Raw genomic sequence first — 19,119 nt, forward strand, 5'->3', positions numbered from 1 at the left:
GGGTGAACCCGAAATAAAATTAACAATAGAAACCGTTGAACATGTAATATTAAAATGTCGAAAATATAATATAGAGAGAATTAAAATGATAAAGAACTTAAAAAGGTAATAATAAAGAAAAAAATAAGATTAATTGGATATTAGGAAAAGGATTAAGAGAAGGTATTAATCAAAGAATAGTAATGGAATATATAGTAGAAACAGGATTAAATAAACGAATTTGATAGTTAAATAAATAAATAAAGCAAAGGAATAGGGGAAAACACAAGCTGGGGGTTTATTGGCATGGGAGCTGAACACGCAGCAGCCAGAAATACAGCTTGGGTGAACCCGAAATAAAATTAACAATTAAAAAAATAAAATAAAATTATGAATAGAGGCGGGACTGTCATCAATGTATGAATAGAAACAGTTGGTGGCGGTATGTGCCTATGGTGCGGAATACGCCAAAAAAAATCCAAAGAAGAAGAAGAAGGCGGGTTCATGAAACAAGTTAGGGACAGTCACTAATATTTCTGTTATGTGGTTAAATCGGATAACTATTATTATCCGAACCGAAAACGTATTTTGAATCGAATTTCACTCTGAGGAGAATGTAAAACAGACGGAGTCTGCTAATGGACGCGCTGCGGTGCAGTGTGGAGTATTTATCTGAGTTCGGTGACTGTCAGTCACACTCAGTGCGCTAAATAAATAAATAAAGCAAAGGAATAGGGGAAAACACAAGCTGGGGGTTTATTGGCATGGGAGCTGAACACGCAGCAGCCAGAAATACAGCTTGGGTGAACCCGAAATAAAATTAACAATTAAAAAAATAAAATAAAATTATGAATAGAGGCGGGACTGTCATCAATGTATGAATAGAAACAGTTGGTGGCGGTATGTGCCTATGGTGCGGAATACGCCAAAAAAAATCCAAAGAAGAAGAAGAAGGCGGGTTCATGAAACAAGTTAGGGACAGTCACTAATATTTCTGTTATGTGGTTAAATCGGATAACTATTATTATCCGAACCGAAAACGTATTTTGAATCGAATTTCACTCTGAGGAGAATGTAAAACACACGGAGTCTGCTAATGGACGCGCTGCGGTGCAGTGTGGAGTATTTATCTGAGTTCGGTGACTGTCAGTCACACTCAGTGCGCATCGTTCAGGACGGCACGAGTCTTTTCTTGACCAGCGGATCTCTAGATGTGCTAATATTCAATGTCCAGGAGAGGAGAGTCACGGCAAGTGGACATCTGTTCTCATTTTTTGTGCTCAACTAAACGACTTTCCTCCATGCTCACTTAACACATGTTGTTTTTCAGACCGTGATGCAGTTTGATGCTTCAGTGATACATTTGGCATTAAGTGACGATAAACATCGACTTTATGCACTTTGCCTGAACGGTGGGCTTTACTGCACCCTTATACCACCACAGATCAGGTAGTTAAGTTATACAGATTACTATGTTTTTCAAAACATATGACCAGTTACTATTAGGCTAAATATGTATGTACGCGTGTGTAATTTACTTACAGCAAATGAACGTTTTAACATTCCAACCAGTTTAACAAGTCCTTAACATTTACAGGATAACAGGCCAAAAATACTGCTAATTTATACTGCACTACACAGATTTTTGCCCAATCAATTTTTTTTTGTCTTTTCCCTCCTAGTTCTTCCTCTGTCTTGGTGAACAAGAGTAGTGACCGTGTGCTGTATACTGTACCAGATGATTCCATTGTCCTGAAAAATGCCAGTCTGCAAGCGTTCACCGTAGTCGAGAAGATCCTTGTGACTCTTAGCATTCACAAGTCTGTCTGGAGTTTTGATCTCTACGAAGAGCCTGGATCCAGACCCCTTCATAAACTTGCATGTTTCCAGGTTGTAACTCTAAACACATGCTGTTTAAGCATAACAGAGAAAGATAAAAGTGTGAGTTCACCTCCAGTACTGACTTGCATCTACCCTGAAGGCTCCACATCAGTCAGCACTCACAAGTCTGACCTTCTTCCTTATCTCGAGCCCCATCTTTTCAGGCTCTTATTTGGAGTGGACGCCTCCTTAGTCAATTCTCCAGTCATTCTGTGTGGTTTACCTGATGGACGTATTTGCTGCTTTCCTTTGCGCGTTCCCATCCTGGCTGGTCCTAGAGGAGAACAGAGATCTCCAGTCAGAGTCCTTCAGAGCTTAGAGCAGCCAGTCGTATTTATTGGAACCTGCATCTCTGGAGAACATGGACCTCAGTGTCTTGTTGCAGTTGGTCAAAGAGGCAAACTTCTAATGGTCAAAAGCAAACAAACAAGCTTGGAAGGAAAAAAGGCAGATTATAGTAAGACTGAATTAAAGTGCTTTTATTACACATACATTTGCAATTGCCCTAGTCTTTATTTGATTTGAGAGTCAATTATATATAAGAGTGTCCACAATAAAGATAAGGAAAAATCATTTCAAAATCTAGTAAACATGAGACAATTTATTAGAAATGTACTTTTTTTGTTTTCGTACTGGTTTCATATGGTTTATAAAACCTTTATACCATTTTCAGGAAAAGTTTCAGTTTAATGACAGAAAAGATGTCATGTGGTGTGACCAAATAAGAAGTAATAAAGTATTTCCTTATACCTTGAACACATGAGTGTACACATATTAAAAATTATTTTCAAAAAACTTACTTTTTAATCCATATCATGACTTCACAAATATAAATACTGTTTTGTGGAGTGGGTTAAACCAAATTACATTTTACAACCTGATCTTGCATTGCCTTGATTTGGCAGACACAAATTTTAGTGAAGTAGTGAAGCAGTTTTTATTAAAATATCTTTATAAGAAATTATAGTAATACATCATGCCAAACTACTTGAAGTTTCTTTTCAAGATTTACGTTCATTTTTATCCCTTCAAGTTGATATCAGGACAGTTGTATCACCCTGACGGTTTTGACTGTATACCCCTAAAAATATAATTACTGTACTTGTGAATTGCATTATGAATATATATTTTTTAATAAATTGTAGATAAGTGTTGGTAATCTATGTTAAATTCACATTTTACAGGCTTCAATGAACATAGTGTACGAGGACCAGTGCTGTGTGCTTGTGTTGACGATAAGTGGCTGTACTACAGCTCTCTCAATGATCTGCATGCTCTTCAGCTCACCACAACATCATCTTCATCAGAAGCAACAGGAACTGAGTCCCAACTGCTAGCTCTGACCTCAGACAGTCTTGGTGTATGCAGGGTTATAGCACTTGCTGGGCCATATACTAACTCCACAGGTACAGTACATGAATTTTGATAAATCTCTGTTGTTTACCAGGATTTTCCAGTTTTAAGTCACTAACACAAAATGTTTGTTTTGAAATGTTAAGGATCTGTGCAGCTTTTGGCAGTATCTTTGAGTGGAAGACTGCTTTGTGTGAACCTTCCTCGAGGATCTGAAAACGGAAATGTTCCCAGGTTGCCCTCATCTCTGGCAGGCCAGAGAGTGAAGGACCTCCTGGCTTCCATCGCAAACATCTGGGAGAGGTCTGTTTCATGCTTCATCATTGAAAAGACTACTGGTTTTCCAGCGGCAATGACTAAATGTCAGTTTTTTATTTATTTAAACTTTATAATATGATAATTATAATCAGATGCTTTTGAAAAGAAATCAAAATTATTTTTTTTCACAGAAATAAAAAAACATGTTCATCATAAAAAGAGTTATTTTTTATTAAAAAACTGTTTAACTATTAAACTGTTTAAAATATTGTCACATCATTGACTCTTTTTTTTTAATCTTGTGCAGGGCAGAATCCTTGAAACACAAACTTCAGGAGAAAAATGATTCTCTCAAACGTCTTAATCAAGTCATAAATGTTTGCAGCCTACTGTTGGACAACCACGGGAATGAAAAAGCATGTGATGTGGGCACCAAACTTCCAATCAGCTGTCGTGGTGTAGCTAGATGGAGCTCATTGCTCCAAAGAGACTTGTTGACTCTAACATGTGTGCTTGAAAATTCAAGTGGATGTACATTGGAACATGGCTGGACTTTGTGCATTCAGGTCCACCCATTATCCAAGGGTCCAAATATGGAGGGCTCATCTAGGACATACTCATTCCCATTCAAGAAACTGGATTCTGGTCAGAAACTGGATGTAACCATTCCTCTTGAAAGCACTGATGGACTGTCTCTGCCAGTGAAAGTCTACTGTTCTCTCGCCTTCTCCCTATCTGCTCTGTTTAGTCCTGAAGCATGTTCTCCTGGTGTTTCTCAGCTCCTGACAGAGACGGGCTCCATTAGTGCACCTTTGAGTACTTTAACAGTGGACTGGCTTGATGCTTTAAGGCTAGAGGGATCATTTTCTCATGGAAACATCAGACACAGTACTGTCACGGATGGCATCCAAGCCTTCCTGCATTCCAGAGGAGTGTTAACCAAGGATTCTGATACTACTACCAAGCCAGGACCCATCACAGTGATGGTCAGGGTATCATCAGAGCTTCTAAAGACCAAACTGCCCCTCTCAGCAACCAGGAGTCAAGAAACATGCGTGTCTGTGCTAGACTGGCTAGTATCACCTGAGGCCATAGGACAACCATCGGTACAAAGTCCAGTGATTTGTGCCTACAGCCCGGATGGATGCTCTGTCAAGCTTCTGGTCAAAGAGGTGCTGACTTTATACTACTGATTATTTATTTATGATCATAAAGTCTGTAATTTAGAATTAGTTACCCATGTCTTTCCTCAAGGTAACACTGGGAGATTTCTGTTCTGATGGACCTCTCGAAGTCTTGGAGATTCGGGTGGAAAGTACATCTGTGGCAGCGGTGTGTGGACTGCATCATGCCATTCTAAGGCGCCTTCAGGTACTTTTATAATAAAGTATTTCCATTTTTTGAACATGGACTTACAATTGAATCTAACTTACAGATCATGGCATTTTCAACAGGTCTTGCTCAGAGACTCGGCTTTGAAATGTGGTCATACAAAACAGCTAAAGGCACAGAGCTTGTTTGAAGCCGTACGGCATGTTGAGGTAGATCTGATTCCCTTCCATTTATTTCTTTATTACACTTTTACACTGTGATTAGTATTAATTCACATGTATCACAGTTTTGCTTAAATCACATGAAACAATATTTTTTTCTATTGTCAGTCTCTTTTTAAAGACCTTCTGGATGCTCAGAATCAAGCAGCTCTTGGTGGCACAATGAAGATGAAAAAGAACTCTGAGATCCTGTTCCGCATTTTTCTGCAGCTGAGGGCAAACCCGTTGGTCATTCTCTGATTGAAGTACACCATCAAAAGCCTTTATTACATATATTTCTTAATACACTAGAGGTTGTTGTGCCATGCTTGTTTTACTTTTATGATACAAATCCCATTCTTTCCTTTTTGTGTGTCCCATTCATCATCACTTATTCCAGATTCAATAAAACACTGTCTATACATACAGAGGGTGAACGTGATTTCACCAAGTGTTCCTGGATCAACATCCATGTTGATCCTGGAACAACATTCCAATCAACCAATCAGAAGTCAGGGATAAGTTTACAGGAAATGTCAATTTTACCTTTACAACCAGAGTTAGAAGCTTCTACATCCTTGTTATTCAACTATCATTTCCCTCTGATTTTAGGGATAAATTATGGGTAGGGTTAGGTCTATATTTTTGGACAATAATGTTGATCCAGGATCAACAAAAGATGTTGATCCAGGAACATGTTGCACTTGGTAAAATCACGGTGACCACATACAGAGGTATGGAGAAAAGTACAGAGCAAACCTGCATTTCTAGATTGTGTTGTTAAATCTACATGAAAGGCAGTCTGTAAGTGTGTACTAAAGTCTCTGTAAAATGTAAAATACATCAAAATATCTGATACTTTAGTCCGCTGGTTGAGTCTCCATATTGAAAAACTTTTCTCTGAGCCGATAGTATCTTCCTTCTTTAACCATGAGCTGCTGGTGTGTTCCTACCCAACGACTTCACTTCCCTCCATGAAGATAATGTGGTCTGCTTTCTCTACAGTCTCCAAACAATGAGCTATCACCAGTACTGTCTGATCCGTTATGTTATTGAGCACATCTTGAACCTGGAAAATAAGATCATGGATAGATACCGTTAATAAGAGAACCTCAGAATTTATTGTGTTACGGCAGATTAAAAATAATGTACAGCTGCTTATTAAGATATTAGGATTTTAGTATTAATTCCAGAGGAGTCCGTACAGCTTGTTGGGTGCTGCAGTCCATGTGGCTGGTGGCCTCATCCAAGATGAGAATCTGTGGGTTCCTTATCAGAGCTCTGGCTATGGCAATGCACTGCTTATGCCCTGAGGACAGCTGGACACCACACTCGCCAACATCTATAGAGAAAGCATCCAGATTTAACCTACTCGTTTTAAAGAGTTTTTATGTTATTTATGGAATGGCACAATATATCCATATTGGTTATTAGACAATCTGTCTAGTTTTATCTACCCGTGTCATATCCTTGTTCCAATTTCCATATGAAGTTGTGAGCGTTGGCTTTCCGAGCAGCTTCTTTGACTCTTTCAAGTGTGGAGTCCTTCAAACCGTATTCAATATTATATCTCACAGAGCCAGAGAAAAGCACAGGATCCTGGGATACCATTGCCACCTAAGCCAAATGAAAGAGAGTGATGTATTCATTTACAACTACAACTACTAGTAATTTCACCGAACCATCCAACAGAATTGATTGTTTGCAGATCTCTCCTCATGTTACATGGTTATAAATGCTGGTGTATCGTTCCTTGCCTTTTCATGCAAGTATTGGTGTTGGTAGTGGTACAGAGGTTTTCCATCCAGTAACACCTCACCCTCCTTTGGTTCATAGAACCTCTGCAGCAAGCAGACGCAAGAGATCTTCCCACCACCAGAAGGTCCTACCAATGCTGTCAGCTTCCCTGGACTCAATTCCAGTGTAACAGACTGCAACAATTCAACAATGAGTACATGCAAATCCCATGAGTTCTCTGATCAGCTTTTGCAGTATAAACAAAAACTTACTTTAAATAAGGGCTTTTTCGTTAGGGCGGGAGTGGTAGGAAAAAGTGACTTTTTCAAAGGTTAGTCTTCCCTCAAGCTTCTCTGGGGCCAAATCACCTGCCTCTCACCTGTGGCTTCCTTTCAAGCAGCTGTAACACCTTGACTGCAGATCCCACGGTATTCAGCATGTATACAAGATGCTGAGAATATAGTGATGGACAGAATTTAGTCTCTCTAAATGAAGATTCATATTACTGTAATATTCTACTTGCCAGGCATACTTTCATGTTGGTCATCATGTCCTTCTGATAGAACACAAATGCAAGGAGGCTACTGCTGCTAAGCTGTCCAGAGGAGATTAGATTTTCGGCCTTGGAACAGCATTGCTACCTTCAAGCCTACTGTAATGAACTAAAATGCAGTGAAAGTAGAATCAATGAAACAATATTTTGGAGACCGGTGCATGGAACTCAGGACTGTATATGATTTACCCTGTGTATTAAGAGATGGATGGCACTGTAGATGCCTTTACGCCTCAGAACCTGGAGCTTTCTGTTGAGTCTGTTCATATCGCTGTTGCTCCTGACACTCTGCCTTAAAACTGTGCACAGTCTTCATTGACGCAATGACAGAAGATGCCAACTCTGCAGTCTCTGCATTACAGTCCTGAAGCTCTTTGGCTGTTTTCTGATCAGAAAGGTGAGGCATTTTGAATTCATTATGGTCTACCCCTAACTGTTTTTTTTTTTTGGTTTGCTGAAGTGACCAAGCTGTGTGAAATCAGCATGAGAAGGTTTACTAACCTGGGAGATGTATGAATTCTGAATGAAAGCAAGAAGTGGCATTTCAATGCAGGTGAGAAGGGTTAACTGCCAGGATAGGCGCTGCATAAAGAACATAATGCCACATGTCTTCACCAAACTCTGCAGTAACTCATTCACATTCATGGCCACAGAACGTCCCATTTTATCAGTGTCAGAGATCAAATGTGACATAAGACTACCTGTAAGAGACAAAATTATTTTAAATAATATATCATCACATATGCACTATTTGGTAGCTTTGTCTACTTTCAAAATCACACCCAAATATGCAGTCTCGCAAGACGTGTTTTTAACCTTCTGGGGATCTTCAGTCATTTTATGCTTTGAATTTGTTAAATGTTTTACTTTTTTGGAATGGTACAAAACTTAGTGACTTGTGGCACTTGCTATTTGAAAACACAAAAAATTGATTGAATTCTGAGGCAGATAAGGATAAAGAGACCATTCCAAAGGTTGGAGTCGATTCTACTCGATGAATCAAGTCCTCAGAAGAGCCTATTCAATTATACTGAGGTAAGCCTTTTTTTTTCCCCTTTTTTTTTTTTTTTAAGTTGAATGCCTCTGGGCTTTACTTGACACTGCATTTTTTTAAACTGTTGACTGGGTTTTGAGCATTGCACTCAAAAGTGGGGGCAGATGAATGCAAGCTTGCAGGGGTGGGGTTTCAGCTGAAAAAATGAACTGAAAAGTCCAGCATACGTCACCAGAGAGAAGGCAGTCGTTTTCTCCAGAAGAATGACAGGTACCTGGTTTGTTTTCGTCAAAGAAGCTTATCTCCTGCTTGATGAGGTTCTGGAACAGCATGTGCCGTATTCTTTTGTTGAGTCTGCTGAGGCTACACATGAACATCCCGCCGCGCATACCACTGAACATAGAACTTAAAGACACAACAAATGAACAATTAATTCCAAAAACAAAACCACTTCGTACAAGAAGACATTCGTTTTTAAGATATTTGCATGGCAGTGATGTTACACTGACCTTCCAAGTGAGCACAGTGCCATGTGTTCAATAGCCCATGAGAAATTGGTGTGCTGGTACTTTCCACTCAATATGTCAATAACTTTGCCAATGCAGTATGGGATGAATGTCTCAACTATAAAAAAAAATAAAATAAACAGGCTCACATTGCATCATGAAAACTTTATTTGGATTTAAAATCAAGAAGCAATTCAGATAATATTATAGTTTCCAGGAGAAACACTCACACAGCGCTGCCAGGCTGAGGAAAAGGAAGGCTGCCCCTAGACGAAGATAGTCAGGCCTGGAGTAGCGAATGACCCTCATTAGGAGCACTGCCTCTTCATCTTCTGGTTTCTGGCGCCCTTAGATGATGTACCATGTGGGAAGGCCATCTCCCACACAATATATATGAGAGTAGATGTAGCAGAGCTCAGGATCACCATGCCAGGATCAGGAACAGGACTGAAGCCTCTCACGGTCCCGTGTCTCATTGTCTGCATACTGTCAAACACTGGAGGTAGAAAGCTCAGTAGGGCTATCCATCGCTTCAGGAGAGGCTGAATACTGGTGTCCGTAAAAATTGTGCTCAATGAATAAAGCACAACGCAGCTGATGGTCCTGAGAGCCCACAGGCACCGTAGATCCAGACTGCCCTCTCCATCCAACCACAGCAGTGTAGCCCACACACAAGCCCAGATGAAAAGATCACAGCACAACAGGCAGAAATGCACTGCTGCAGTTCTATAGATGGGGTGAGCCTTTGAGGACATCTTAAAACTGAGAAAGATGAATCAGATAAACCAGTCTGGAATGGTTTCAAAGCCTGGTCACACTAGTCTGTTGGCAGTGTTGGGAAGGTTACTTTGAAAATGTAATAGGTTACAGATTACAAGTTACCCTACTTAAAGTAGTGTAACTTTTCAATTACTTTATTAAAGTATAATGTAGCTGATTTGATTTGATTACTTTTCTAAATTTCTAATGTTTCAAATTGTTAATCATTTTCAAGCTTGTAAACCAGGCAGGGTTAACCTTACAGTAGTACTGAACACTGATTACTGTCAGACTTTCAAAATCCTTCATCACTTGAATTAAGATTATAATATTACAATTTTAAAGAAGACATTGCATGCAAAATATCTTCATTTGCATATAAATGTGTCTTGGTAGTGCGTAGACACAACCACTCTACAATGATAAAAAATACATTCACTTCTTTTTTTAATCTAAAGTTATCAAGCCAATATGATGTCATATTGCTCAGGCCCCTCTCACGACCGCTGACGTACTGTCCCATATTAGCATATTTCCACCCTCAGCCAGTTGTACAATGTCCGTCATTTTCTCCACACTCGAGCAGCTGTAGCGACAACAATGTCTTGTAAGCAATGCAGGTGTTTTGTTGTTAGATGTAGAGGAATATAAGAGTCCTAATTTTCTCCAGACATCAGAGCCACTGAGGACGCAGTGGATTAGCTTTTGATTTTGATGGAAATGCGCTAATGAATACACCTAAATTAATTTATGTCTGCGCAAATCATTTTACTCTAGTGTGCTTTCTGAATGAGGGACAATTCAACGCAAATTTTGTTAAAAAGTTCAAACTCAAGGATGGATCAGTACCCATTGTTCGTGACCCAGCTGCACCTCCAGAAATAGTAAGTCTCACACTTTATTTTTTTTATGATTATTTGCTCTTCCACGGAAGAGAGGGGCGGGGTGAGCAGAGCTCATTATCATGTAAAGAGATATGCAACGAAACGAGTCGCTGTGAACAAAGCTGTTTTTGACCAGGTTAAAAGGGTGTTGTTTTACACGGACACTGAGACCATTTCAAGAAGACCCTAAAGAATCATACCCTCCTGACTACCAGGAAAAAAACAGTTTTGTGAATTTAGTATTTTGTCATATCATTACATTGTTTAGAGCATAAGAAAATTTTTGAAAAATTATATTTTATTCATATGTTATGCCATGTCCCCTGTAGAGGACATCGGGACTTTAAAAAGTCCACTTTAAAAAAAATAAGAATAGAAGACATGAATAGACATGAAAAGGCAAAAAGAGTGGGATTTTTGTTTTAATAAGAAATCAATTTTTTTTTTTTTTATACCAAACTTTATATAAAGATGATTCTCAACTATGTTATGAAAGATATTTTTAAAAAACATTTTTCTTTATGCAAAATGTGTGTAAAATGGCCATAAAAGAGTTTTTCCATTATATAAAATGTATCTATAAACTGTATCTAATTAGCATATTAATGTGTTTTTGGGGCAACATGGAATGAACAAATAAGTAAATGGCCATAAAAGAGTTTTTCCATTATATAAAATGTATCTATAAACTGTATCTAATTAGCATATTAATGTGTTTTTGGGGCAACATGGAATGAACAAATAAGTGCAATAATGGGAGGATTTTCATAATAATATCTAATATTTAATAGGAATATTGATATAATTTTTTCTCTATTCATTTGTTGTCTCCCAAAATGTGTAATAAACATGCTTTAAGTCCTGGTGTCCTCTACAGTGGACATTGGACAGTGGACATGGAAATTTATGTCCTGTTTCATAACAGAAGGTCATACTTTGATTTGAAACAATTTGTCAATTAGTCTGATTTAAATGATAATTACAAAATATTATCATATTTCCATTAGGGTGTTACATTTGATCACTAAATGAATGTCAGCCATTTTTAAAGACCAAAGAGAGGGAGTGGTCATGGTGAAACATCCAGTCATTTGGTATCTCTGAAAAGCCCTGAATGTGCTCTGTACAGGACATCCAGATTTAAAACTGACATGTAACGTCCCTTGGAAGTCAGGAGGATACCTACTTGTGGAATATGGGCATCCGATGTCCCATTTGAAGCCCAGCCACCACAAAATCAGACTTACTTTAAGATCATTCTGAGGTTAAATACAGATTTAAAATCATAACAAGAAATAGTTTTAATAGCTATGATACTGTTTTTGAAATCAAATCTCTGCATAGCTATGACAGGAAACACTGGAATCTAACAATGCCTTTGAAAAAAAAAAAGTTAATCTTAAAAAATAAATCATTTACATAAATCCATAAAAGAGTTATCAAATAAGCATGTTATAAACTCCTGAAACATTGGTGTTTCATATTTTAGAGCACCCACTGCAATTTATGAAAGAAATCAATTAAATCTGTATGTGGGAGTGTGTCTGAAAAAAAACAGATGTAACCCCCCTTTGTAATCCTTCAAATTTTCATAAGTAACTGTAATTTAATTACACATTTTTTTCTCAGTAACTGTAACTGATTACAGTTACTTTTATTTTGTAATTAAATTACGTAATTCCGTTACATGTAACTAGTTACTTCCCAACACTGTCTGTTGGCTGGTTTTTGAGGGGTTTTAGCAGATGCTAAAAACTAAAAACCCATTGCTAAGACAAACCAGCTTAGGCTGGTTTACAATGTTTTCAGCAGCATCAATCTTCTCTAGTGCATCTAAATATAAGAAATAAGCGCTAAGTAACATAAACAGATAAAGTCTTCTTACCATTAGGTTAGTTGCTCTCGTTGCATTTTGCCGCAAGATCACTTTTGGTTTCACTTTCACTTGTGGGCGGGGTCAAAGCTGTTTATCAGTTTCATTACGCGTTAATAAGACTCGATTTAGAAAATGCATTTAATGACCGCATCGTTTCCTTAAAACGAGGTCGCGTGCACTAAACACGTTCTCTCATATTGCTACTGTATGTAGTGCTTATCATGACGTTGTACGCTCCGTCGGTTGTCGACTCACCAGCAGTGGACGCTGTTTGTTCTCACAGTGTCCAGCAGAGAGCGCTGTTTAGCAAATATCATGAATTATATGGGCGATTTCATGAATGAGCAGCCCTTCGTTTCTCTCGTGAGCAAGTGTGTAAAGGAGGATTTTAACAATGAAGCTGACACTAACAGTTAATATCATTATAGGCATTTATTAAACTTTATTTTTTTACATTCTATTTGAGGAAACGTTTCAAGGCACAGTTATAATTTGCTTGCGATAACAGAATTCAATTTATTAACACTTTGTCTGACACATTGTTTGTCTGATAGAATGTTTCTTCAAACAAATCTATGGAACGCTCACACAAATGTTGGACTTTTCTGCAAACATTAACCAGAAAGTGAAGACGGGTTACCCAGGTAAAATAAAAATAAATAAAAAACCAAACCTAATTATGCTTGTTTACTGATAGAAAAAGAAAAAAAACAGAGCATTTATCTGCTTACATCTTTATTATTAAATTTAAATTGAGTACAAAACTTGTTTATTGTAGTAAATACTTTGTATTATACATTGTGATATAAATGATTCTCAGGGGGCTCGTAGCCTTTTCTGCTTATATAAGCTGGTCATTTGCTTTGGCAAAGTAACAAAACAACAGAGCAACTACGACGACCAACAACAGCAAGAAGTGAAATGTGACATGTAATTCATGACACTCAATAAAAATAGGCCCTTTGCACCCTTAGTTCAAACACAATCTTATTCAGTACTAACCTATGAAACTAACAAACAAACTCAAAGGCACATATTTAAGTATCGTCATACTCAAGCACTCGCTGAGAACCAGAAAACATGAAGGCTGAGTTTTAAATCGTGGTTAAAGAATGTCTGTACTTGAACTGAGAAAACCTTATGAGCCTATGTGCAATAATAGCAAAAGAATTTCTAATGATTTATTATACAGTACATTTCCTACCCTTTGGGAACTGGATGTGTAAATGCAACAGATCAACAATCTTCCTTAAGGGTCAGGTCTTTCAGTGCATGGTCTTATGACACAAAAAGTGTCTAAAACAACACAGTGTGATATATAGAACTGTTCAAACATTTGAGGTCAGTAAGATTTTTGAAAATAAATTAATACTTTTATTCAGCAAGGATGCATTAAATTAAAAGTCTGAAAATGTCTATTTCAAATAAATGCTGTTTTTTAAACTTTCTATTTACAAAAATAAAATCAAAAGAAGTAAGCAGCATGACTGCTTTTAACATTTATAATAAGAAGATATGTTTCTAGAGCACCAGATAGTTTCTCAAGGATCATATGACACTGAAGACCAGAGTAATGGCTGTTAAAAATTCAGCTTTACCATCACAGGAATCATTTCCGTTTTAAAATATATGAAAATAGAAAAGTGTTATTTAAAATTGTAATAAGATTTCACAATATTACTGATTTTACTGTATTTTAAACATATAAAAGCAGACTTGGTGAGCATAAGAGACTTCTTTCAAAAATCTTATCAACCTCAAACTGTTGAAGAGTAGTGTAACTGGCAAAAATGGGTAAATTGAATATTATAAGCATGAGATTAACATTTCCTGACTTGAAATAGCTTAATTTCCTTGGCAAACAACTTCAGCATTCTGTCATTTAGATCGGGAATGAAGAAGTGTTTGTAATATGTACTTGAATTCAGAGGACTGCATTAACGGATGTAATTGTAGTGCCATGGCACTAATATACTGTATAAGGCAAACCAGTGATGTGAGACAGGATGTTTACAAAACCAGTGTCATATAACAATGTACAAAACAACCAGGGTTTGATGCTGAAATAAAACAGTTATAAACAGCACATTCTATGATACTAATAAATGGCAAAGAAACATTTCTGTACCTGATAGGATCACGATAGTCATACCTGATAGTCATACATTTGTGATTTTTTCTGCCTCTGATGATGGGTTATTTGTCTTGTCCCTATCTGTAGGCACACTGCTGAACTGGCAGTCCATGGCCAAATTGACTGCAGGCTTAGCTGGAGACCCAGACGCTGGTGAATTGTTCTTCTGGGCTGCATCACGGCAGTCCAGCCAGTAAAAGGAAACCATAAGGAAAAGAGCTGATAAGGCCACCGAGATGCTGCAGGCCACGAACACATACGTGTACTGGTCAGTACGGTCCACAAGGATTCCTGGAACACAGGTGCAGAGATATTACAGATATATTACAAGATCTACATATGTTCAAATACAATAAAAATCTGCTCTATCATCATTATTTTGAAAATAACCACCAAAACATGAGTCATGCATGAGTGGGGTAGGATACGGGTGAGCCTTAAGCCAAAAAGGTGTACTTAGGTGCTAGGCAGTGCTTGACCCAACTAAGGATATTTGTGTGTGAGAAAGAACGGTCAGTTTGACCAGATTGAGATCACAGCCTTCGCTCCCACCAACACGTAAATCCAGATTAGTGCTGTTATAATGGAGCAGACATTCCATTCTTTTTACTCAAACACAGGCACAGACCCTCCTCACTGATAGCTAGCTACACAATCGCACATTTATTTTAATTCTGGATCATAGTGATTTCTTCTTTATGTGACAAGAATGTTTGGGAATGTCTGTGAATTAATTTGTAAAATGATTTTTCGGGACTTTACTTTGACAGGACAGTTGAGACGTGACAGGAAAGAACGTTCATTTCCTGATCTGAGCCAGATTTAAACCAGGGATAAGAGCAGTTGACTTTTTAGGTAATGCATTGTGCACTGACTTTTTATTAACAGCAAGATTGTAGGGTAAAATTCATATGAATTTATAATGGAAATTGAATTTTGTAGGTACCGTAACTAGTCATTTTAATGACATGTTTGCTTGCTCTAGTTTATTTTAAATAATACAAATAAATAAAAAAATAAAAGGCAGATGCTCAACCTACTGTAGATGAGGGTTAAAAAAAATCCAAATTAATAAAATACATTAAGATATATATTTTTTTACATTTCTTTTATTTTAGATTGTAATAATATTACATTACTGTTCTTACTGTATTTTTTAAAGTTAATGAAGCTTTCGTGAGCATAAAAGGCTTATATATAATACCTTTTATATAATACATAATAATAAACAGCAATATTTACCTATATATTTTCTTATATGTATACATTTGTAATATGTAGGTAAGTATTTGTATATATATATATATATATATATATATATAAATTCCAAAGTAGTGTAGTAATGAAACACATTTACACATTAGTAAATGCAAACAAGATTTAAAAAGAGAGATATATTCAGCAAATATAAGTGGTCATGTGTTGTGGCAATTGTAGTACAAATGTTCTACTGCAGGCAATGGCCATTTACATCTACATATCCATAACACTATCAAAAAAATTTATCAAAATATGAGTATACTTTTTTGATGGAGGGATCTACCCAAGTAGTGATGAAAGCCTCTGCTGTCCATAGAAACCATACTTGTTGTCTCAAGTCTAGGGCAGGTACAAATGTTGAAATACCAGCATGACCACATTTACAACAGTCTCTGTCTGTTTTAAAGGGTGTTATCTGGAGTTTAGATGCCTATAGATCATGTCTGGGCTGAGTTCTGTGAGTCATACACATTCAGGCAGTGACATAACACATAATTCAAAACACAAGGTTTTCATGTTACCTGCGAGAGGAGGTCCAATTAGCAGCGTGACGCTTTCCATGATAGACAACAGGCCAAGCGCAGATGGGAATCGACTCATCTCCACCGTGTCCATCAGGACGGTGAACATCAGTGAGCCTACCAGGCTCATGGACAGTCCATACGTCAGGACAAAGATTAACAGCACTGGGAAACTGGCAGAAATGCAGCAGATACTATTACTGAGTCCATTTATGAGGAGTGCGGCTGAGAAAACGTAGATGTGTCGACCTTTAAACCAGGGCAGGCTGAAGAGCACTCCGACGGGAGGCCGCACAAAGATGTTGACAAAGCCCAAGATGGAGAGCAGCAGGGCGGCTCTGCTTGGATCCATTTTGTGAGCTGTTGCATACGGGACCAGGTAAATAAGCGGCACCACAAACCCCAGCATCATCCAAGTGATGCCCAGTGAAAACACCCGAAATCGCGGGTTACTACAGAAGAGGTCAAAGGCCATGTGTCTTCTGAGGAACGATGCTAAACCCTGAAAGATCCCCAGCACACATCCCTTTTTGCCTGCGGGTCTGGGACTGTTGCACATCACCTCTGACTTTCTGGGCTTGCGAGGCCTGGCGGGTCTCATAACGGCTCCGCAAACACAGCAGTTGAGCAGCACAGCACCGAGTACCAGAAAACTCCCTCTCCAGCCTAGCGTACTCTGCAGATAGTCACCTAAAAAAGGCAATGTAGACAGACCCAGAGCAGTACCAGTCGAGGACATCGCATTGGCAAAAGGACGACGGCGCACAAAGTAGTGGCCAAGTATAGTGACCGCGGGCTGGAAGCTGAAACAGAAACCCAGACCTGTGAAGCAAACAGAGAGTTATGAATTATACAGAACTAACTGCTGGATGAAGTTCATTGTACTTTGGTAACAGTAAACACTAGGGGTTCTCCGATCAGGGTTTTTGAGGCCGATCACAGAAAGCAGTATCTGCTGATATACCGATCACCGATACCGATCTTTTTAAAGCCTTCTTTTTATAATTTATAACCATTTATAGTGATACTCAAATCAGGATTTTTAGACATTTATTCAGGGCCTGAATTTCATTTTTGAAAATATGAAGAATTCCCCTCTTAGGTGACTCTTGTGAGAGGGGAAGCAGCACGGACTGTGCTTTCACACAGGAGTCCACTACTGATCCGTGGCTGTTTACCACAAACACAACATTTATCCAATATTTTTATTTCAAATCCAAACATTGTCACTGAAAATGCTTTTTCAGCATTGCAATTCTTTTTTTACACAGTACAGTAATACAATCTTTCACAGACATAAACACAATAAATATAAGCAACACATTATTCAATGCTTTTTACTTTTGCATTTACTTTAGATTTATATATTAAACTGCTCAACATTATGTGTGTGTGCTGCGAGTGTGCATTAGCGCACGGCGGTCAAGTTAGTTTGATGTTTGACATTCATTAGACATTCGGGTTTTACTCTTTTAAATATACTCTTAATTAAACTCTTTGCAGCTTTTATGTTTTGAGCCCAAACTAACTCAGATAGACATAAATATATGCCCTTTATGTTGCACAAGGCTTAATTTCTAGGAATTAAAAAAAAAAGTAACCATTTAAATTAATTAAACAATTTAACTACGTGACATTATAATATAAAACCAATACTAAAATGTTCGGAAAAACATACCTGTTATCGCACAAAGCTCCGTTTTTGGAATTACAATTTTATGTTTTTTATAATAATTTTACAATTTTTAATGTATGCAATAATATAAATCCATTAAACGACAACACCATTTGATCTAAAGCTATCATACCAACTGTAAAAATATCTAAATATTATTCCCTATAATGCACAAGGCTTGGTTTTTCAGTTTATGTCTTTAGTGTTTTTATATACAGTACTGAATCCATATTTTTCATGTTTTATATACTGTATCCACTTAAATTAATTAAACTCTGACACCGTTTGAGATAAAGGTATCAAACCAACTGTACAATATTCAGAATATTATTCCCTATAATGCACAAGGCTTGGTTTTTCAGTTTATGCCTTTATTGTTTTTATATATAGCACTGAAACCATATTTTTCATATGTTGTACATACTGTATCCACTTAAATTAAACTCTGACACAGTTTGAGATAAAGGTATCAAACCAACTGTAAAAATATCTAAATATTATTCACTTTAATGCACAAGGCTTGTTTTTTTCAGATGATGCCTTTATTGTTTTTATATATAGCACTGAAACCATATTTTTCATATGTTTTATGTACTGTATCCACTTTAAGTAAACTCTGACAGTTTGAGATAAAGGTATCAAACCAACTGTACAATATTCAGAATATTATTCACTTTAATGCACAAATGTGACTGCCTCGATTGTGCAAGTGACAATTCCTGTGTCAACTGTGCAGCTGGCTTATAGACAGAGTGATTCACTCACGCTGTTTGTGAAAGGTTTTCAAATGACTTTATAAGTTATTTAATGAAGAAATATGAAGGTGAGTTCATATTCACAGTAAACATGTAAATCAAGTACCTCACCTTCAGCATTATAATTATTTCACCTGCGCCGGACAGAGACTGAGACGGTGCCGCTGCGTGTCGTGCCAAACCTTCTCACGGCAGCATCATCAGCTTGAGATCGGCCTTTTTTCGGTAGCCGATCAATCGGAGCACCCCTAGTAAACACCTATTATTTAATTACAAACTATCAAAACTGTAACTGAATATACATCTAAGTTGTAACTGTATTTATAATAATAAAAATAATATTTATTGTCATTAATATGGGGTTTAATAATTAATAATCAATCAATTAATAATGCATTTATTATTATTAGTTATATATAATTTAAGTATTAATAATAAATACATTACATCTGTAACTGTAAA

The 19,119-nt window shown here is 37.3% G+C and overlaps 2 protein-coding genes and 1 pseudogene across 2 annotated transcripts; 1 reads left to right on the forward strand and 2 right to left on the reverse strand.

Annotated features, from left to right (window-relative positions):
• Positions 1-884: 884 nt before the first annotated feature.
• faap100 (FA core complex associated protein 100) lies at positions 885-5,851 on the forward strand. Its single transcript, XM_016234726.1, has 9 exons — positions 885-1,228; positions 1,310-1,428; positions 1,662-2,317; positions 3,045-3,266; positions 3,360-3,516; positions 3,779-4,643; positions 4,726-4,842; positions 4,926-5,012; positions 5,133-5,851. Exons 1-9 carry the CDS (start codon positions 1,076-1,078, stop codon positions 5,262-5,264), a joined length of 2,508 nt encoding a protein of 835 aa, XP_016090212.1. The 5' UTR covers positions 885-1,075; the 3' UTR covers positions 5,265-5,851.
• Position 5,852: 1 nt separating this feature from the next.
• LOC107552755 (antigen peptide transporter 2-like) lies at positions 5,853-12,363 on the reverse strand (annotated as a pseudogene).
• A 1,672-nt stretch (positions 12,364-14,035) lies between these two features.
• Positions 14,036-17,175, reverse strand: slc16a5a (solute carrier family 16 member 5a). The gene is made up of 2 exons (XM_016234727.1): positions 16,228-17,175; positions 14,036-14,737 (listed from the first exon to the last, which is right to left on the reverse strand). The coding sequence occupies exons 1-2, from the start codon at positions 16,964-16,966 to the stop codon at positions 14,472-14,474; spliced, it is 1,005 nt and encodes a 334-aa protein (XP_016090213.1). The 5' UTR covers positions 16,967-17,175; the 3' UTR covers positions 14,036-14,471.
• Between the last annotated feature and the right edge of the window lie 1,944 nt (positions 17,176-19,119).

The sequence above is a fragment of the Sinocyclocheilus grahami genome, unplaced genomic scaffold (genome assembly GCF_001515645.1).
Source record: "Sinocyclocheilus grahami isolate Dianchi unplaced genomic scaffold, SAMN03320097.WGS_v1.1 scaffold457.1, whole genome shotgun sequence".
NCBI lineage: Eukaryota > Metazoa > Chordata > Actinopteri > Cypriniformes > Cyprinidae > Sinocyclocheilus > Sinocyclocheilus grahami.